The sequence below is a fragment of the Cydia splendana genome, chromosome 15, assembly GCF_910591565.1.
Source record: "Cydia splendana chromosome 15, ilCydSple1.2, whole genome shotgun sequence".
Lineage (NCBI taxonomy): Eukaryota > Metazoa > Arthropoda > Insecta > Lepidoptera > Tortricidae > Cydia > Cydia splendana.
In genome coordinates this window covers 18,303,843-18,326,535 of record NC_085974.1, presented here as the reverse complement: position 1 = coordinate 18,326,535, position 22,693 = coordinate 18,303,843, and the positions used below count along the sequence as shown (strand labels likewise).

At 40.6% G+C, this 22,693-nt stretch overlaps 1 protein-coding gene across 1 annotated transcript in view; it reads left to right on the top strand.

Annotated features, from left to right (window-relative positions):
• LOC134797376 (protein transport protein Sec31A) overlaps positions 1–22,693 on the top strand; it is a 37,202-nt gene that overhangs the window by 6,481 nt on the left and 8,028 nt on the right. The window contains exons 8-26 of the mRNA XM_063769598.1: positions 579–737; positions 6,994–7,149; positions 8,048–8,119; positions 9,228–9,328; positions 9,473–9,585; positions 10,485–10,564; positions 11,551–11,607; positions 12,558–12,642; positions 13,179–13,289; positions 13,803–14,000; positions 14,193–14,421; positions 14,585–14,711; positions 14,851–15,021; positions 16,804–16,965; positions 18,651–18,762; positions 18,823–18,956; positions 19,084–19,195; positions 19,476–19,613; positions 19,961–20,397. Coding sequence (XP_063625668.1) covers positions 579–737; positions 6,994–7,149; positions 8,048–8,119; positions 9,228–9,328; positions 9,473–9,585; positions 10,485–10,564; positions 11,551–11,607; positions 12,558–12,642; positions 13,179–13,289; positions 13,803–14,000; positions 14,193–14,421; positions 14,585–14,711; positions 14,851–15,021; positions 16,804–16,965; positions 18,651–18,762; positions 18,823–18,956; positions 19,084–19,195; positions 19,476–19,613; positions 19,961–20,397 — 2,754 coding nt within the window. The remainder of the gene's footprint in view (positions 1–578; positions 738–6,993; positions 7,150–8,047; positions 8,120–9,227; positions 9,329–9,472; positions 9,586–10,484; positions 10,565–11,550; positions 11,608–12,557; positions 12,643–13,178; positions 13,290–13,802; positions 14,001–14,192; positions 14,422–14,584; positions 14,712–14,850; positions 15,022–16,803; positions 16,966–18,650; positions 18,763–18,822; positions 18,957–19,083; positions 19,196–19,475; positions 19,614–19,960; positions 20,398–22,693) is intronic.

The following is a 22,693-nucleotide window of genomic DNA, read 5'->3' as shown; positions in this document are numbered from 1 at the left end:
GGCACCGCTATCCTAGGAAAACCGATCTTTAGCAACTTCTGTTGCTGACTGTATGTAATGCCAGGAGAGTCAAAACTAATCCCGACCATCCGAAACTTCTACCTTATCCTAGGGATCTTAATGTCCATAATTCCATGGTGGCTAGCTGCTAGTGGAAATGGCACAGCAAGAACAGTGGATGTTTGATGTCACATGGTGTGCGCGCGGCCCTGTGCAAACACATATAAAGGGCATAGCCTCCTAAGGTCCAAGGTCCTACCTATAGTACCTCTTCGGTTCGATGAAATTTAAATCGTATTCAATTGGAGCAGAGTCGCTTTTGCTTTGTTTCGTTCAATTTTCCAACAACGCAAAATGAACTCCTATTTCCTACAATTCAAATTATAGTGGCAATTTTTGGATTATTTATTTGTATGGCTGGCCCTTAGGAGGATATAGGTAATTGACCATTCTAGATTGTAATTCGTTAAAATTAGGTCTATTATTGATTGGTAGTTAAGTGTGTTCTGTGCAGAGCTTTTTTAAAGAACTTCCTTCCTTGTACTAGTACTAGTAGTACTTAAAGTCCATATTTCCAGGGTGGAGAGCTGCTAGTAGAAGTGGCACAACAAGAGCAGTGGGTGTTCGACGTGTCCTGGTGTGCCCGGGACCCTAGTTTGCTGGTGTCAAGTTCATTTGAGCAGCAAGTCACTGTGCATTCACTGTTGGGCGGTGGAGGCAGCGCGAGGCCGGAAACTGTAAGTTTTAATAAGTATTTTTGACTCTAATCCTTTCTGATTTTATGAAGTCTACCAAGTACTAACTGTGAAATTTAGTTAGCTTTTCTTGTCAACGATTTTTTTTACAAATTAGCTAGAAATCGTTAAACAATGTGCCTTACATTGTTTAAGGCGACGGTAGCGGTGGGTAAAATTTCAGATTCTGTCAATTTACCGCATTTCACACACAAGCGCACTTCACGCACACTACCTCACTTTACTGGGTCAGGTCAGTGACCCATCAAGTTTTTTTAAGATTGGACTTTTAGTTTAGTAGTACTAGCCTCCTTTGAGGGTAAAAGCGTTCCATTTAAAGATGAAAGAGAAACAATGCATTTAATCTTGCTTTCCTTGTCTGTTCATGTCACACGTGACGTACCTATAATTCATTTGATTGTTGACTGTTTTACTACCTAATATTGCTTTGTCGAGATACGCGTTTTGTACAATTAAAGCGAATAAAACAAGATGTCATTAAGTCAGATGTAAAATGTTATTTACTACTCTATACGGTTTTTCATAAGGTGCAATATCCATTCAATGGGAATTTAAATAAATAAAGTTTCGGCAGGGTGGCAATTCCATTTTGGCGGATAAAGCGAAACAGAGTAGTTCTATCGAACCTGCTTACAAATTTTCACGAGAATCAGTTGAGAAATGTGATCTGCAAAGGAGAACATACAAAAGCATTTTTGCCCAAGCTGAACCATCATTGGCCGAGCGTTAGCAAAGGTCTCGGCCTCTGCTAACGCTCGGCCAATGATGGTTTAGGTACACCTATAAAAAATGGTTGTCCCCGCTGTAATTTTAATATCTTTATATTTCAACCGGTATAGTTTTACCTTCAAAAATAATCGGTATCGCTAAACAATAGCGGTACCTTACTACTTATTTATACGTTCACGAAATCGGTATCTGCATAACATGATTGTTAGTAAACTAACCTGGAAAATAATCTCAAAATCACCGAAACATTTATGTACAGTAGGGTGGCCCAAAAAACATTTTTTTTATTTTCCTACGGGGCACCCCCTTATTTTGTTACACTTATTTTGCTGATAAAATACACCAAGTTTCGTAATTTTATCTCAACTACAAGGGGGTGCTCAACCACTTTGAAAATTTTCAAAGGGGCTATTCATAAATTACGTCATTTCAAATTAGGGGGGGGGGGGGGTCTGGACATCGGATGACGGTAGCATGAAGTAGGAGGAAATGGGGTCATTTGATGCATGATTTTTGGATGATTATAGGGGGGGGGGGGGGTCCAAAATCGTCAAAAATCGATGACGTAATTTATGGACAGCCCCAAAGTTGTATGAATACCAAAAAAAAAAGTATTTATTATTCAGAATTTTATTTAAGTATCTGATTTCACACTATTTGCACATGTGATTTATAAGTTTTTAAGTAGAAAAACATTTTTATTTCTATTTTTTATAATTTTTCAAAAGTAAGATTTTTTGAATTTCACCTAAAAAAATCATAAAAAATAGAAATAAAAATATTTTTTTACTTAATAACTTTTAAATCACACTTTCAAATAATGTGAAAACCACTACTTACATAAAAATCTAAAAAATAATAACTTGATTTTTTTGGATTTCATACAACTTTGAAAAATTTCAAAGTGTTTGAGCACCCCCTTGTAGTTGAGATAAGATTACAAAACTTGGCGTATTTTGTCAACATAACAAGTGTAACAAAATGAGGGGGTGCCGCTTCTTCTAACTAGAGTTTGAATTTTTCCCATACAAACGTGAACCACCCTAATGTACAGTCACCTGCAATAATATGTTACGTCATTAGCGCCAACTTTGCCTCCAGGGAAACTTTGCCCAAAACGACAATTTTAAACAAATTCGTTAATGTAGAAAAATTGATAATAGTTATGGCCACCCTGCTGTTTTTAGTAGAAAATAGGTTATATTTCTGACCAAACTTGTGCATAACTGATATACCAAACTTGTGCATAACTTGACTTGGGAATTTTGAGCGAGTTGTTTAATATAGGGTATATTTCGGCGGGCAAAAAATTTATAAATAATGAATGCAAGTAGAAAAAATTGAGAACCCTTTGACAAATATTTCCGGGTTTGAGTTATAACACATGAAGCATAGATTATGTCTATTCAGATTTAAACTAAAAAGGCCTAAATACACAAAAGTTTTAGCGGTGGGCAAAGTAATCCGGTAATTTGGCATCCATATCAACATTGCCCACCACCAAAAACGGATTAGGGTTGTCACTTTCATCTAATTTACCCAACTTCGCAAGTAAGTAAAAGAAGGTTATGTTTGTACACTAAAATAAGTTTATAAATACATACTGTATTTAATTTGTCTTATTATCCTTTATTTAGATGTTTTATCCCGTTAACGAATGAAAAACACAACAAAAATCATATTTTTAACTATTAAACTATTGTAACAGATTTTCTCAAAAGTGACAACCCTAGCCTTTGTAAAATGCTTAGGCGAGCCTTATTTGGAAATGGGCAAAAACGGGTAGGCAACATTGCCCAGCAAATTTATTTAAAAGTTTTACACTTATCGCTAAGTTATTAACAGGGAATGGTAGGATTGCCCAAAACCTTTAAGTGATCCTTAGACATCATCATCATACGAGCTGTATTTGAATACCAAATTGACGTGGGCAATGTTGGCGAAAACCCCGGATATCTTTGCCCGCCCTCTAAAACGCAAAAAATGGGTAAACACACGTTAAAAATTTTTTTTCTTCAAAACTGATGCGTTTGATCACAATGGACGTGCTGAGCAAAAAAAATCATATGATGTGATATTTTTTGAGAAATTCGTGTTTTAAAAAAAAAGCGGGTAAGGTTGGTGATAATGACGGTACCTACTCTTCGAAGGCCGCAAAAATATGTGACATGCTCTTATGGTTCTACAAATAAGATCGTGTCAGATATTTTTGCGGCCTTCGTTGTGTAACATAAACTGCAGGTGACTGTACATTTGGAATAATTATTGACCGAAGCGAAGCGAAGGTCTACGTTTTGACTCGGGCATTTTGCTTTCGTATGTCCGGATGTTCTCCTCTACAGGTCGCAATTCTTAACCGATTCTCGTGAAATTTTGTGACCGAATTTTATGACTAAATAAAAAATTTTTGTCAATCCGGTTTTTGGAAATTTTTAAAAATGGCGGAGTCGTGATACCTGGCGCCTAAACAAATAGTCGTATCGATATCATAAGACTTTTTTCTTTTTGAAACATGTTTACAGAGTTAATAGCAAAAAAATGCAGAAAAAAATTATCGCTGGTTTAGGCGGTATTTAGATATTTAATTTTAACTAATTTTAATTTGAGAAGGAGTAGCTAAATTTCGTCAACCCATCTAAGAATTATTTGGCTCAGTTTGTAAACGTTCGCTTTTTCTGTTTGCACAGAGGGTCTGGGTTCGATCCCCAGTAATTGTATGCTGGGAAATTATAACTTTTTGTATTTTTTTACACATAAATTTCGTATTGTTTTTCTTTAATTTACTATACACCGTGTTTTTATTGAATTCCGTTAACTTCGGGGTATAGTTAAGTACGTTTATAAGAACTAAATGGCATAGTTAATTTTCAAAAAAAAAAAATTTTTTTGTTTTCTTTTTTGTTTTTTTTTTTGTTTAAAAAGTAATTAAATGTAGCATATAGCGTTGTTGTAACACGGGCATTACATTTAACTCAACCAAACAATTGAAATCTTTGACATATCAATGTCATTTCGTACATCAATCGACCGAGATTGTACTTAAGTTTAGTAGCAAATGTATGAACTCATTCTAAACACTAATCAATATGTAAGCCGGCCCTAAGGCAAGTGTACACGCTTGTAGAGGCCTTATAGTAAAAAAATAAATTATGGATTATCTCCGAAATGGACTTAATTAGAACATCGGTGTCTTTGAGAAAGTTACTTGATTTAAGCTCAGGAATGCACCCTTGAAATTAACGGAAATAAAAAAAAACACGGTGTATTTAAAGCTCTTAGCACCATGTTATTTCAAGCTCTGCTCGCGAGGTCTACAGCTCACAGAGCCACTAGTTTTATTTAGTTTCAACGAAAGTTTCAAGATTAGTACGAAAATCCTTCAGATATGCAATATGCACAAAATGTAGACCTAATCGAAATAAAACATTGCTTTTTATAGTAAATTTATAAAACATTCGATACATAGGTATACATAACAATAACCAGTCCCCAGCGCTAATTGGCCTGTAAGCTTCATCTCGGTCTCCAAAGCCACAAAAACTCGCTAGTACTTAGTGCTGGTCTAGCCGTTATTTTTTCTTGAAGATTTTCAGAGAACAGCACGTACACGCATTATACATATAGACGGAACGAACGGCATAATCATAATAATTTATTCGTCGCAATCCATGGTATTACAGATCTAGGTACAAGACTTTCAGGTATTACTTATACGAATTACATAACTCTTCCTGTTAATAGGCAATATTTTGAGACAAAAGTTCTATAATATAATACAAGATTACAATTGTCATCAAAATTCGTTGACGTACAGAAGTCAAATACATTTTTAAAATGACCCAAAATGATACCAGCATAATAAAAATTGATCCCAATCAGTAAAGATGAGTCTTTAAACTTTTTTCATTTTAAGCGAGTTTTGAAGGAACATAATACTTAAATTCGACTGTAATCGTATTGTTTTAAGATAGTTTACTGCGGTTTTCAGCCATTATGACCCGTAAATAAGAGCAAATCAAATTTAAATGAGACGCGAGCTGATATTTATGTACCCTATTTTTTGAAATACAATTTATCTACTGGTATTTCTCGTGTGCGTATATGATTTAATGTCAATATAATTGTCAAAATGAAGAAAATCAAGCTGTCATTTTCATTTGAAGAAGTACACGTGTGCTCCGGTGTAGCCCCAACAGGCATCTGACTTGAAGAAGAATTTTGAGTGATGTCGTCAATGTATGGAAATTGTTCGAAAGTTTACATTTGAGATTGAATTTCTCTGTTGTCTTTGTGAGGAAAAATATAAATCGATAATAAATTGGTAGCTGAATTATCTAGCTTTCAAAATCATACAATAATTCAATTACTGTCAAAGACAAAATTGTTTTGCTTCTGTCTCAAACGGAACTGCATATTTTGATTTTTTGATACTTTTAGTGTCGATTTGTAGAGAATAACAGCAAATTAAAAATATAATGGCATGAAGAGTCGGTACACGGTTTCTTCATGAAAAAAATTACGTGTAATTTAATGCAATTACTAAACATTTATTGAACAAATTATGGTTACAAAGTGAGGTCTAAATCGAAAACGTCATATACCGGCCCCTTAACGATTTTTTATAGATTTCCAAAAAAAAATTTGTTAGAAAAATAAATTATTGTACCTATGTATAGTCGTTATGAGATATATCGGAGCGGCCGAGGTGCTCACAAATATTTGAATACGCCTCTATTTTTCAAGGCGATTCAGATATTGTGAACATCATGGCCGCTTCGATGTATCTGATGGCGACCTTATAGTCAAGCGTGAAAATATGGCTGCATATATATGTAACTTACTTAAAAATATGTCCCAAAGTTCTCACTTCGCTGACATAAGAGCTATGTGACATATTTTAGAGTTTAGAGTGTCACGCGGACCGTCTGTGTGGATCGCTCCGCATCGGACCAATATGTATTAAGTTCAGGGAGCGTTACAGAGTAAAGCTGACGGGTCCGTGCGCACGACCGTCCGCGCGGACAGCTTTCTCATACAATTTGGCGGTGCGGATCGCTCCGCACGGACGGTCTACGTGACACTAAAACCAGCCTTAGGGTCCTAGCTAAAATGGTTTTTCCATACCATACTTACGTTATGGAATGTCCAATTTAGCTAGAGCCCTAAATGGCGTAACGATCACGGAGCGGGACTGGACCTGGTCTATTTTTGTCCGAGTTCGAACGGAGATGACGCTATGTGCTCGATCGGTGTACACAGACAAGACATCTTCTAGACTGAGCATAGTAGCGCTACCACCTCTGCCACAAATATATGGTAGTTTTGCTCCATTTTCGAGCGTTTGTGTGACGTCCTTGTTTTTGAACGGACCAATCACGGCACGGGACTCGTTCATCTCGTCCTCCGCACCCCTGTATTTTTGGCAGCATCGGTTTAAATAATCGGTTTAAGCTCCGTGTAGAGGATTCCTAGTGTACTGTGGTGTAGTGCACTTGTAGGATTGTTCCAGAGCGGGCAGAGCCAGTCGAACATCCTGGAGGCGTTCGGCGCGGCGTCGCTGGGGCAGCTGCCCGCCGTGGCGCGGCCGGCGCCGGCGCCCGAGCCCCGCGCCGTGCTGCCCCGGGCGCCCCGGTGGCTCCGCAAGCCTGTTGGAGCCAAGTTCGCTGTGAGTATTCATTACTATCAAACCGAGGACTTGTTAAAATGTGGACGTTTCGTCTAGGTCATTTCGTTAACCCTTTGAACGTTACGCCTAGAAACGCGCATGTGACACCCTTACTATAGCAACATCCATAGACTACGAAAACCACTTAGCGTTGCGTAGCTCTGGCCAAAATCGAGAAAAAACTGTCTGAAAATTTAATTTAGAATAGAATAGAATAGAAAAACGTTTATTGCAAAAACCATCTACATACAGCACCACACATATAAATTTAAAAAAGAGGATCTTATACACTAAACAGTTTAAACTATTATTAGCTTAACTAACATGCAATAATAATCGTAGTATTGATGCTGCTATAGAGGCTACAAATGGACACCACTCAGCATATGCTCTAACATAATATATATGCTATAGCGCTGGTCTTCCGTGGATATTTAGCGCGGAACAAGTACCAGGGCCTCATGAGAGTCATGAGTTACGAGAAGATGTTTACCGACCCGCCGGGGCGCGTACGAGTATGAAGACATCGCGGCTACTCGCGGATCTTAGCTGGTTTTTTTTACATTTTATATGCTTTTACTAGTTTTTAAGTATTATTTTTGTTGACTCGTAGAAAAAATATTATATACAATAGTGATATGTGACGTCCCAGAGGTAAAGGCACCTTGCGGCAATTGGCGCTTACGACGCGTAGAAGCGTATTCGTATAGGAGCGACGTGAATAACAGCGTAAGCGCCAGCCGCCATAAGGTACCTTTTTCCGTGGAACGTCACATGTAATCATCCAGCTTTTCAATCTCGTACCCATTAAGGATTAACACGGTACTCGACTGAAAAGCTCTCTATTATGTCACGATTGTATAAAATAGTATTTTCTACTTAAATGTCTTCTTTTTAGTTCGGCGGCAAACTGGTCACGTTTGAGAAGTGCCCTCAAGAAACTCCACAGAAGACCGTACATATTAGTCAGGTAATTGTTACATTATTTATTGAAACAAAAATATTAACACAATCAGTTACATTACTGTATAACTTCGAAACTTTCATGTACGAGTACAATCAGCTGAACGGACTAATTGACCCCCCTGCATAGAAATTGTTTGCAAGGAGAGGTCAATTATGTCTACCGCTCACTGTACGTTATTTAAAATACGAAGCGTGAACGACGAAGCGTGGAAGCAGAAGGCCCCCCGCCACTTGGTGGACGACGGTCCAAAAATACCTTAAAGAACAAAATATCGACAAGAACCTAACCAGAAACCGTGCCACCTGGAGGCTTAGGACAAGGAAGGCCGACCCCAAATAGGGATAAAGGGATGTACGTTATTTAAAATCGTAAATCAAAACCTTATCATCTTCCTCGTGTTCTCTCAGCTTTTCGCCAGGGTTAATATGGGCCTGGGGTCCGCTTGAAAACTATAATCCCAAAAACTTATGTAGACAGCTAGACACTAGTTTTTACGAAAGCGATTGCCATCTGACCTTCCAGCCCAGCGGGGAAATTAGGCCTTGTAGGAATTAGTTCATTTTTTTACCGAAAATCTTCAAATCAAACCAAAAATAATGCGTATAAACTCAGGTGATTCTGGTATACCGAGAATAGGGAATACTACCGGCAAATATTTAGTTTGAGAAATACCGGTGATTTATAGGTTTACCGGTAATTTCTATGCAATTTTTTACCGGGTTGCATTTCCTAAGCGAGAGAAATCATCAGGGTCCATAATGGACAGGTGGCACCAGCACTTAGATAGATAGAATACTCTTTATTGGCACACCTCAGTAAAAGATACATACTGTTAGACCTTAGACTAAAAGGCGCCTTAGCTTTAATAAGATTTCGTAGACTCGAGAAATTTACCCCGGGGTCCGGATTGCATAGTGATGCTGGTTCTATTCCGGCTAAGACTAAGCATTTAGAATTATAAGAGTAAGCACGTTAAAATTTCGGATTTTTATTTCACCATCGAAGAAAAAATCTAATTCTCAAAATACGCAGCGCCTAGTCACGCACGAAAATATTGGTTTTTACTTCCATGCATCGCTACTATTTAACAGTGTCAACGTGTATGATGCAGGTGGTGAGTGAACCAGAGATAATCGAGCTGGCAGCCGAGCTGGACGGAGTTCTCAGTTCCACTCTGAGCAACGAGCCGGGCGCCATCGAGGCGTTAGCGCAGTGAGTAAATATTCCGTGAAATTAAATTCTGTAAAACCAAACCTTAAGGCTGCGTTTCCTATCTTCTATTATTTTTAATTATAAACTTGGCTTCTTTTCAAGGTTCTTTTCGATTACAGCCATTGATTTTATTGTGGTTGGCAGGTACTGTCGGCAAAAAGGTGACGCCGCGAGCGAGCAAAATGATCGCTACACATGGTTCTTCCTGCGAGCGAGCTTCTTGCCCAACTTTAGGAGCGAAGTCCTCAATCTGCTGGGTACGCCTGCCGTTTTCATTTAACCTTTTTATTATTTTTCTCAAAAATGGACGGCAAAGTCGACTTTGCCGTTTAAAAAATACGTCGCGAAGCGCGTAGTTTATGGTCAGTCAAAAATTAAAAAGTTAAAAACATTGCAAGCTCGATTTTGGGACTGCAATGTTGCATACAAATTCCATTATTTGTCGAGTTCCAAACTTTTTAAAAGTTGAAATGGCCATATCAAATGAAGGCACAGGCCCATTAAACAGCCAAACAGATGATTAGTACCGCGACTATTTAGCTGTCTCAAATAGGTTGGCGTATTTTCGGCAGAAAAATACACTTCTATTTTTTTATTAAAAATATAAAAAGGCGGCAAAGCTAATTTTTTCAATTGTTTCTACTTTTTTCTGTGAAAATATATACGTAAGAACGTTGCTTTTGTAAAATATTTCTATGATATTTATATTTCTTGCACCATTTTTGAGAAAAGCACTATATATGACTCGGCTGGAAGGCTACTTGCTGGCTTCGGATTCAATTAAACGGACTCCCAAGGTCGTCCGTTTAAAACGAATCCTCAGCCTGCAAGTAGCTACTTCCGAACCTCGACAATAATGTACTATATTTTCACTGTTCGCGTTTAGCCATCAACATCGAAAGTATAGCGGATTAGATTACACATCAAAAGTATCTACTATATCTTTATATGTAGAATAATTAGAGTGTACCAGATACTTTGAACACGTTTGTTATATTCGCTATGATGTTGACGGCAAACAACTTTTGCAATAAAACCCCCCAGCACACAATATGGTTGCAGTACCTATGGCTTTAGTAAAAAGGGCAAATTGATCTATGAATGTTCTTATATCTACCCAAAGCTAAGTAAAAAAAACTAATTATTTGTTATCCAGGATTCAAGCAAGACGAAATCCCGTCTAAATTCAAAAGTGGAAATCTCGCCGACCAGACAGACCACGCTGGGCTGAGCCGGGTAAGTTAATATCTAGAGACCAAAGAAGTGTTTAATAAAGAATTAGCATCCATATCTACAACGCCACGTCTCTCAGTATTACCAAAAAGATACATTGATTGAGTAAGATGCGTAAAATCTAAGACAATTTCGTGCTTCGAATTTGACAGGTAAACGAGAGGTGTTTTGGATGTCAAACTAAGGGGCATTTTTATAACTTAGACTTTACCTCTCTATTACAATCAATTGTCTTCGGTATTATTAAAACGCTAGAAAAGTTGTCATTATTGATGTTATTTCTTATGTGTTTGTAATGTATCGCCTGCTAACAGCCTAAAGCTAATGTTATATAATATACTCTTTCTGTAAATCTAATCCCAACACTGACCACATAAGGTTTACTATAACTTTTGTTTTCAGTGTGGAAATACCTAATCTTGCGCTCATAATTAATAAAGTCTATATCTCTTTGCACCCTACTTTATACAAATTTACTGTATACAACTCTATGTGGACACCCTAGATTAACCTGAAATATTATATTTTTTATGGGTCATGTTAATTTGTAATTTAAAAGCTCAGTACACAACTATAAAAAATCAAAATGTTGTTATAAAAATATGTATTAAGGTTTCCTAATAGAGTTGTGTATTCTAACAAGAAATAAACATTCAATACAGTATCTGGAAAAAGCTGATGGAGGATGACATTTTTTTCGAGTAATTTTTTAATAATTTTTAATATCGAGTAATTCCGAAAATTACCTATAATTCCATCCATCACATTTAAGTCCCATTTTCGAAATTACTCGTCAAACTGTAGCATCTATTCGGAATCACCCGAATAAGCTGGTATATACTTTATTTCAAACGCCTTAAAGTACAAAATCAATTAAAAACACAACCATCAGATTTCTCCATACCATAACGCCGTAACTCTCTCCCCACTGCCACTGTAAACTATACCCTGCACCAGTGTACATGAGGTCTGTTTCAACACGCGCTCAGGGCGAGTCCACGGAGACCGACGCGGAACTCTCCACTGACACCAGCACTGATCTTTCGGTGAGTTCGGGCGACGATGTAACGTAGCTCAACGATTGTGGACTTTAAAGTTATATGCATATGGTTCAAAATTAAACTTCAGTACTGCGATAGTTTATGAATATACTTGCTGTGGGATTGAAATACGAGTTGCGATAATTTAAGCAACATGAAATACAACATTGCAAGGGTTACAAAAAAGCAAGGGTCATAAATATCTGTACAGATGTAGTTAATAATTATTTTCCATTGTATTTTCACAGAAATGTGCGAACGTGTCTTGCTATTTCAGTCAGTCTCGGTACAAAAAGTACTGAGGTTGACTGAAGTAGCATGACAAATACGAATGTTTCCGAGAAAATACGATGGAAAACAATTATACACTACATCTGTACTAACTTTAACTCCTTGATAATGGTAGCGTTTAGATTTTTGGAGAACTTTTTCGTTCAGAGGGCGACAACAATAGTCCTCTTTTATCATTTTATGTCAACAACAGAAGACTTTATAGTGTTTTTATTACGTAATAAAAACGATAATTGATAAGTTAAATATAATTGTGTCGTTGAGCTGTGTTATACATTGGAAGTCATCTAAATTCTTAACAATCTAACCAGTGCTTACTGACACTAACATCTTTACAAAAATTTCCTCAATACAGTAAATAACGCATGCACATTAATATTAAATTATTTGACCATAGTATTTAACCTTTTGAACGCCACAGACGGCAATTGACGTCAACGCAAAATCGTGCCAACGACGCCAAAGACGGCATTTGACGTCGATTGTTTTTTGATGAATATCTACTGAAAAACACCCCATTTTTAGGTTGGCATTATTTAATCACAAAACTAAATTTTGCCCCCGTGGCGTCCGTGGCACGGCAAATGCACGGATGCGCCGTTTGGCGTTCAAAAGGTTAAGGTCATCATATAAATGCATTATAATTGAGTGTGTATTCGTTGCAGGATGCACACACACTGATCGAAAGGAAATTGGCAAATTTGGATCTGGAGCCACAAGCACAAAACGTCGTCATTCCCAACGGAGAAGGTATTTCAATCTTTTATACATATAGGTATTAGGTTATTGGTGTCGTTGCGAAAACGTGTGCAATGCAGGGCTCGGTTGTTTTATTTTACAAACCGGTACCGTTCATTCGCCCGGGAACGAAAAGGATTTCGTTTTCGTTTGTGGTTACCGGTTAAAGAACTGTTCTATTGAGATACCAATTCGGTCGCCTTTCGTTTTTGTGGAACAAAATTAACCGATTAAATTGAAAATATAGAAGCAAGATAGAACGAGTAAGTTATTGCTGTCTCTTTCACGCATGACCACGAGTTTAACCGAGAGTCTCCGAAAACCGAGAATAACCGGTATTATATCGTTCCCGCGAACCATAAAATTCCGTTCCCTCTTCTTACCGGCTAGAAGAGAGAACGTAATTTTTTAGTTCGTGTTCCATCTATTAACCGGTTTTTATTGAAATAATATAAGTTTTGGAACGAAATTAACAGGTACATATTTCAATACCGGTTCCGAGCCCTGATGCAATGTACGGCTGGCCTAAACGTGTTGAATGTTGGCAGATTCCACAAGTCTCATCTGCCGCGCGCTGGTGTGTGGGAACCTCGAGGAGGCCGTGGAGCTGTGTCTCGAGGCCAAGCGGGTGGCTGACGCCCTCATCGTCGCCTCTCTGGGTAAATTACTTTTTAACTAACGACCCGCGGCTTCGCACGGGTAATAAATTAATACACCTTCAAGAATCACTCTATAGGGACCGTGCGCGTTGGAGGGTCTGCCATCTTGTGGCCTGAATCGGGAACATATGTGCACATGTACATTGCCAAAGCAAGTGCTACCATCTACCGTTCTCGTCGGTAAGTTTCCTTGCACATAGTAGGTTCTTCTATCTTGTGGGTTACATCGGAAGCATAAACGGCACATTTACGCATCGCGCCAAAAATCTGACGGCTTCTATGCTGCCCCCTATAGTTCATGCACGGGGCATATTGATAGGTGAAAACCGCATGAAAATCCGTTTAGTAGTTTTTGAGTTTATTGCAAACATACTTACATACAGACAGACGCGGCGGGGGACATTTGTAAGGTATAGTGATAATCTAATTGATGTCCTATTTATGTCTGGACGAAGAATTTTTGCAGGTGTTTGAATATTCTAGATGTACTTTAACAATTTAATTTCTCAACAGGCAGTCAAGAGCTCCTCTACAAAGTCCAAAAATACCACCTGGCGCACTCCGGCCGAGACCCGGTGGCCCTAGTAGCCAGTAGCTTGCTGAACGGCCGCTGGGAGGCGCTGGTGTCTTCCTCGAGCCCGTCCTCGTGGAGGGATGTATTGGCTGCATGTGTCACTCACACTGAGGGCGCCGAGTTACAGCATTACTGCGGTATGTACTAACATGTTTCTTTTAACGTCGCCAGGCCCAGCCATTCAAAATCGAAATCCAAAAGTTACCAGTGAAATTTGGCACGTAGGTAGTAGGAGTCGATTTTGTTTTTGTTTGAAAATTTAACGAAACGAATTTCATCTAACAATCTAACTTATAAAATACTTAATCCTTATTTGTTTTTTCTTGCAGAAATGCTCGGCGATCGCCTCTCAAAAGAAACCGACCCAGCCCTCGCAGAGGCAGCAACAGTGTGCTATCTAGTGGGCGCTGCGGCCGACGCCTTGTTATCTCGCTGGGTGGCGAGGCGGAGGGACGGGGGAGCGCACGCGCTGGCTAAACTGACGGAGCTGGCGCTGCTGATGAGGAGAGCGGCGGCCGCTAGAGGGAGAGACACACAGGTGAGACAGAGAGAGCTATAGTGACCAGTGCCGATGGGTTGTTATCTCGCTGGGTGGCGAGGCGGAGGGACGGGGGAGCGCACGCGCTGGCTAAACTGACGGAGCTGGCGCTGCTGATGAGGAGAGCGGCGGCCGCTAGAGGGAGAGACACACAGGTGAGACAGAGAGAGCTATAGTGACCAGTGCCTATGGGTTGTTATCTCGCTGGGTGGCGAGGCGGAGGGACGGGGGAGCACACGCGCTGGCTAAACTGACGGAGCTGGCGCTGCTGATGAGGAGAGCGGCGGCCGCTAGAGGGAGAGACACACAGGTGAGACAGAGAGAGCTATAGTGACCAGTGCCTATGGGTTGTTATCTCGCTGGGTGGCGAGGCGGAGGGACGGGGGAGCGCACGCGCTGGCTAAACTGACGGAGCTGGCGCTGCTGATGAGGAGAGCGGCGGCCGCTAGAGGGAGAGACACACAGGTGAGACAGAGAGAGCTATAGTGACCAGTGCCGATGGGTTGTTATCTCGCTGGGTGGCGAGGCGGAGGGACGGGGGAGCGCACGCGCTGGCTAAACTGACGGAGCTGGCGCTGCTGATGAGGAGAGCGGCGGCCGCTAGAGGGAGAGACACACAGGTGAGACAGAGACAGCTATAGTGGCTAGTGCCTATGCGTTATTGTCGCCCTGGGTGGCGAAACGGAGCGCATGCCCTGGCAAAACTTACGGAGTCAGCTCTGCTGATGAGGAGAGCTACGGCCGCTAGAGGGAGAGACACACAGGTGAGACCAAGCCAGTGCGTTGTTATTATCACGTGAGTGGTAAATCGGAGGGATGGAGGACCACACGCCTTGGCAAAACTCTTATCTTATGTTATTTTCTTTATATTATCTGTAACTACCTTTATAAGGTACGTGCAAAATACTTTTGTTGATTTTAACCTCGTAAAGCTCAATGTACAGTCAACTGTAAAAATATACGAGGGGTGTTCAAAATATTCTCGGTATGAGAATGAAAACAAACAAGTACGAAAAGTTTGATATTTTTATTTTTCAATATACTCCCCCCCTATGTTCATACACTTAAGAGATCGATCAATTATTTTTTTTAATCCCTCATAAAAATATTTTTTATCTTTGGTGTAAAAATGCTCCTCCACTGCCGCCTTCAATGCTTCATCGTCAGAAAATTTATTTCCACGCAGATCCTTTTTAAGATTGGGGAACAAAAAGAAGTCGCTGGGGGCTAAGTCCGGGCTATACGGTGGGTGAGTAACAGTTTCAAACCCACATTCAACAATAGCTGCCTTGGCAATATGAGCAGTATGGACGGGGGCGTTATCATGCAGAAGCAGAACACCTTTGGTTAACTTTCCTCGCCTCTTTTCTTTGATTGCATCCTTTAACTGACGTAGAATATTAGCGTAGTACTGTCCTGTGATACTGACACCTTTTTCTTTATAGTCGATTAGTAATACTCCTTCACAATCCCAAAATATCGTGGCCATGACCTTGCCAGCTGAAGGCATGACCTTGAATTTCTTGGGATGAGCTGAACCCTTAATGTGCCACTGCATGGACTCTTGTTTACTCTCTGGGTCATAATGATGAACCCAGGTTTCATCTCCAGTAACTATTCTTTGCAGCACCTCATCAGGATTTTCACCGCACAGGTCAATAAAATCGGAACAACAAGCAACACGCATGTCTTTTTGAAGCCGAGTCAGCATTCGCGGAACCCATCTTGCACTTACTTTTGACATATTAAGATGGTCATGGATAATATCATGTACGGTACCAATAGAGAGATTGGTTACTTGAGCTATAGATTTTACTTTCACTCGACCATCTTCTAATATAAGTTTTTCCACTTTATCTATATTTTCTTGTGAAGTAGCTACTACAGGCCGGCCAGGTCTAGGGTCATCTTCAATACTCTCCCTTCCACGTTTAAACTCGCTTGACCACTTTTGAATGGTAGATAAAGAAGGAGCAGACTCGCGGTAAACACAATCCATTTCCTCTTTTATGGTTTTTTGATTTTTACCCTGTTTTGTCAAGAATTTTATGACGCATCGATGTTCTAATTTTGTTAACATTGTCAATTCGCACATGATGTCCGTGTTTGTTCAGCAATTGCAGAAAAACAAAAGAACATCTCGGTTCGAATTATACTTTTTTTTAATGTCAACGAATAAACCTTAGCGGCCAGTAACGAAAGAAATTTTAGAAGAGGTTGTAAGATATCAATACCGAGAATATTTTGAACGCCCCTCGTAGGTGTAGCCAACTTATTCAAAAATATGTCCCATAGTTCTTAATTCGCTGACATAAGAGCTATGGGACATATTTTTGAGATGATTTGTGCACCCATATTTTTACATTTGACTGTACCATAGGTTTTTTTCATTTTTATTCCAGAATGGCGGCAAACTAGAAGCAGTACTTACAGAATACGCGGGACGTCTTGCGGCTCAGGGTTGCCTCCGCAGCGCCCTCAACAGTTTGGAAGGCGCGCCGCCCACCGAGCTGCACGAACGCCTCAACACAGCCCTGGGGCTCAACCCGCGCCGGCAGAGCCATGTGAGTTGTTTATATCAGTAATATTTATTTTGTGGCCACCTCCAGCTGACCACCACTGTTTAGCCAGCTGATTTTTTTCGACAAGAGAACTTCATATTTGTGACTTGAGAAATTCCCAACCGGGAATACCATTCCTCAACCCACCTCAGGAGCGGCAGCTGACGTTAATGAGGCTTCATTATACACTTCCCCTTCATGCGGCCCCTTACCTACCCTTACTTATTTAATAAATAAATATAATCTATAAATTGTAAATAATACAGATGTCAATCACAATGAAAAAAAAAACAACGATGATCAACTCTGGCCAACGTGGGGTTCGAATCCACATCCTTGTATTGCCGGTCCAATGCGTTACCAATTCCGCAATTCCGGATGTGCTGGGTTCGAGTCCCACGTTAGCCAACGTAAACTTTTTTCAACAACTTTTATCAACTCTAGCGAGTTGATCATCGTTGATTTTTTTTTCATTGTGATTGACATCTGTATTTACTATTTATATTGTAATAATAATAATGTGGTACGTCCCACAATAAAAAAGGAAAACTATAATATAATTTTAATTAACGTACAGATGTAGTATATAGTTGTTTTCCATCGTATTTTTTCGGAAACGTTAAACGTTCGTGTTTGTCATGCTACTTCAGTCAACCTCAGTACTTTTTGTATCGAGACTGACTGAAACAAGACACATTCTTACGTTTCCGTCAAAATACGATGGAAAATAATTATGCACTACATCTGTATGAGCTTGTTTGTTAACTGGCTATGTTTTGTTACAGCAACAACAACAGCAAGGCATGCAGTTCGCGCGCTGCCGCACTACGAGCGGTCACGCCAAGCGCGGACATCTCGTCGCACACAACGATGTTTCCAATACCTACAGCGCAGGTTAGCTCTCGCTAGTATTGTGTTTAGTTGCAGCAACAACAACAGCAACAACAACAGCAAGGCATGCAGTTCGCGCGCTGCCGCACTACGAGCGGTCACGCCAAGCGCGGACATCTCGTCGCACACAACGATGTTTCCAATACCTACAGCGCAGGTTAGCTCTCGCTAGTATTGTGTTTAGTTGCAGCAACAACAACAGCAACAACAACAGCAAGGCATGCAGTTCGCGCGCTGCCGCACTACGAGCGGTCACGCCAAGCGCGGACATCTCGTCGCACACAACGATGTTTCCAATACCTACAGCGCAGGTTAGCTCTCGCTAGTATTGTGTTTAGTTGCAGCAACAACAACAGCAACAACAACAGCAAGGCATGCAGTTCGCGCGCTGCCGCACTACGAGCGGTCACGCCAAGCGCGGACATCTCGTCGCACACAACGATGTTTCCAATACCTACAGCGCAGGTTAGCTCTCGCTAGTATTGTGTTTAGTTGCAGCAACAACAACAGCAACAACAACAGCAAGGCATGCAGTTCGCGCGCTGCCGCACTACGAGCGGTCACGCCAAGCGCGGACATCTCGTCGCACACAACGATGTTTCCAATACCTACAGCGCAGGTTAGCTCTCGCTAGTATTGTGTTTAGTTGCAGCAACAACAACAGCAAGGTATGCCGCAGTTCGCGCGCTGCCGCACTACGAGCGGTCACGGCAAGCGCGGACATCTCGTCGCACACAACGATGTTTCCAATACCTACAGCGCAGGTTAGCTCTCGCTAGTATTGTGTTTAGTTACAGCAACAACAACAGCAAGGTATGCCGCAGTTCGCGCGCTGCCGCACTACGAGCGGTCACGCCAAGCGCGGACATCTCGTCGCACACAACGATGTTTCCAATACCTACAGCGCAGGTTAGTTCTCGCTAGTATTGTGTTTAGTTACAGCAACAACAACAGCAAGGTATGCCGCAGTTCGCGCGCTGCCGCACTACGAGCGGTCACGCCAAGCGCGGACATCTCGTCGCACACAACGATGTTTCCAATACCTACAGCGCAGGTTAGCTCTCGCTAGTATTGTGTTTAGTTGCAGCAACAACAACAGCAAGGTATGCCGCAGTTCGCGCGCTGCCGCACTACGAGCGGTCACGCCAAGCGCGGACATCTCGTCGCACACAACGATGTTTCCAATACCTACAGCGCAGGTTAGTTCTCGCTAGTATTGTTTAGTTACAGCAACAACAACAGCAAGGTATGCCGCAGTTCGCGCGCTGCCGCACTACGAGCGGTCACGCCAAGCGCGGACATCTCGTCGCACACAACGATGTTTCTAATACCTACAGCGCAGGTTAGTTATCGTCAGTATTTCGAAACAAATTAGAAAGAAATAAGCCAATTGAAGCCTTGTCGTTAAGAGTGGCCAACTGGCCAGTTACTATGTAGGGGCTAACTAATAGCGGGTGACTGTGTGTGTGTGACCTAATCTGTTGAACCTTTAGGATGGTTGTGAGGTTGTGACACTTGTGACGACTTTTTTGTTGAACGGTTAACCATTCAGCGGCATTATTTCTTTAGGTTTGATTTAAGTGTTTTTTTTTGTGTTACTTGAAATATGTTGTCTCCAACAGTAGCGCCATCATACGAGCCCAACCCTTGGGCGCAGCAACAGCACCCCGCGGCCCCCCTCCCCGCGCAGCCCTTCCCCCCCGCGCCCGCGCCCGCGCCGCCGCAACCTCCCCGTCCGGGCAGCGTGGGGCCACAAGCTGGTAAATATACTTGGTCAAACCAAATTTGTCAGTAAACATGAACAAAAAAACTATACTAATCCTTTTCTTTTGGGTGCTAGTACTATTCGTAGTGTAAGACAAAGATAGTATGATTCTCTCTGTCTATGTTTGAAATGAAACAGTCCTTTGACAAACTATATGTGAACATGTGGGCAAGCATTATTAAATTATGATTTAATATAAGTTTGACGTTTAAAATAACACTTCTATAGTCTGTACTGACAAAATCGCTGCCGGACTAGCTTGGTCTGACATATGTATTACCTAATCGTGTATTAGTTGTATTATTAATAACTTACAAACTTATTATATACTTCTTTTTCCAGGTGGCATAACCTCCAAATCCAAATACAAAGTAGACCCCTCTGTGCAATCCGCGCCCCTCTACAACCAATACAGCTTCAATAACCCCCAGCCCCCCACTTATGGCTTTAACAGCCCCCTTCCTGACCAATACAGCGGTTCAACAGTCCCTAGCAGTGGTAGCTACACATACAGCCAGCCTCTAAACCCGAGCCAGCTGAACCCGACGAACCCGAGTGTAAATCCGATGAACCCGAGTGTAAATCCATTGAACCCGATGAACCCGAGTGTAAATCCACTAAACCCGATGAACCCGAGTGTAAATCCTTTGAACCCGAGTGTAAACCCGATGAGCCCGGCGCCAGTAGCGAGTCAAGTGAACGGCAACTACCATCAGGAGCGGCGGCAGGAGGCGCCGCCTGGCTGGAACGACCCGCCGCCGGTTACTGCCAAGCCTAAGGTAGGTTTTGTAAATGTATTAATAAAAACGTAAATAAATTTCTGCGATAAATATATGATTATCAACAAGTTACTACCATAGCATAGTTAGTTAGTATAGTTAGGTACTGACTTAGGTATCTATATATATTTACAACGTGTTCAAACACAGATAGGAGTTATTTTTAAAGACAAGTTCTATTTAATAAATCGGATAGAAATATAAAAAGTAGGTGAGTTGACCGTGACGTCACGATGTAATAAATAAATAATAATTGACCGAAGCGAAGCGAAGGTCTACGTTTTGACTCGGGCATTTTGCTTTCGTATGTCCGGATGTTCTCCTCTACAGGTCGCAATTCTTAACCGATTCTCGTGAAATTTTGTGACCGAATTTTATGACTAAATAAAAAATTTTTGTCAATCCGGTTTTTGGAAATTTTTAAAAATGGCGGAGTCGTGATACCTGGCGCCTAAACAAATAGTCGTATCGATATCATAAGACTTTTTTCTTTTTGAAACATGTTTACAGAGTTAATAGCAAAAAAATGCAGAAAAAAATTATCGCTGGTTTAGGCGGTATTTAGATATTTAATTTTAACTAATTTTAATTTGAGAAGGAGTAGCTAAATTTCGTCAACCCATCTAAGAATTATTTGGCTCAGTTTGTAAACGTTCGCTTTTTCTGTTTGCACAGAGGGTCTGGGTTCGATCCCCAGTAATTGTATGCTGGGAAATTATAACTTTTTGTATTTTTTTACACATAAATTTCGTATTGTTTTTCTTTAATTTACTATACACCGTGTTTTTATTGAATTCCGTTAACTTCGGGGTATAGTTAAGTACGTTTATAAGAACTAAATGGCATAGTTAATTTTCAAAAAAAAAAATTTTTTTTGTTTTCTTTTTTGTTTTTTTTTTTGTTTAAAAAGTAATTAAATGTAGCATATAGCGTTGTTGTAACACGGGCATTACATTTAACTCAACCAAACAATTGAAATCTGTGACATATCAATGTCATTTCGTACATCAATCGACCGAGATTGTACTTAAGTTTAGTAGCAAATGTATGAACTCATTCTAAACACTAATCAATATGTAAGCCGGCCCTAAGGCAAGTGTACACGCTTGTAGAGGCCTTATAGTAAAAAAATAAATTATGGATTATCTCCGAAATGGACTTAATTAGAACATCGGTGTCTTTGAGAAAGTTACTTGATTTAAGCTCAGGAATGCACCCTTGAAATTAACGGAAATAAAAAAAAACACGGTGTATTTAAAGCTCTTAGCACCATGTTATTTCAAGCTCTGCTCGCGAGGTCTACAGCTCACAGAGCCACTAGTAATAATTCAGCCTATATACGTCCCACTGCTGGGCACAGGCCTCCTCTCACTCGCAAGAGGGCTTAGGCTATAGTCCCCACGCTAGCCCAATGCGGATTGGGGACTTCACATACACCTTTGAATTTCTTCGCGGATGTATGCAGGTTTCCTCACGATGTTTTCCTTCACCGAAAAGCAAGTGGTAAATATCAAATGATATTTCGTACATAAGTTCCGAAAAACTCATTGGTACGAGCCAGGATTGGAACCCGCGACCTCCGGATTGAAAGTCGGACGTCATATCCACTCGGCCACCACCGCTTATTACGATGTAATGTTTCATAGAACTGTCAAATCGTTTTGACAGTTCTAAAAAGTAACTGATTTGACTAGTAGGAAAATACTTACCCTATTGATTAGAATTTGTCAAGTTTAGTACTGAAAATGAATATGTTTAGTACGGTTACCACCCTGAATCCGGAGAGATGTCGGCGCTCCACGCTGGGACGAGGCGTTGGGGGCACATTATAGAACATCGCCGCACCGGCGAGGTAGCCTTTGAGACGAGTTTTGTGTGTCTGATAGTGTGACCCTTTTTGATAACAATTTTTACCAGAAAAAACCGACTTCACAAAACATTTCACTTTGTAAATCGGTCCAGTCATCAACATCCGAGAAATTGGAAAAACCACTTCAGGGTTAACCCGTGAAAAGCAGATAGAGATTAATCATTGATAATAAATTAGAACCATTACTGAAATTAAACCCCGAATATATTAAAGAGTTTGGAATGTAATAAAATCAAAACATGACGAATCAGCCCCAACCCGTACGCCTTAGTCGTACACTCTTGTCAGAGTGGTCGTGGTTATGGGTTGTCCTTTCCTATGTTTATTGCGTCTGTTGCGATACTCCTCCATCTCTCCCCAGCCCGTAACACAGCTTTAATGTTTTCTCATTCCTTCCCTTCATAATATCATGTTTTTTGTCTCGTT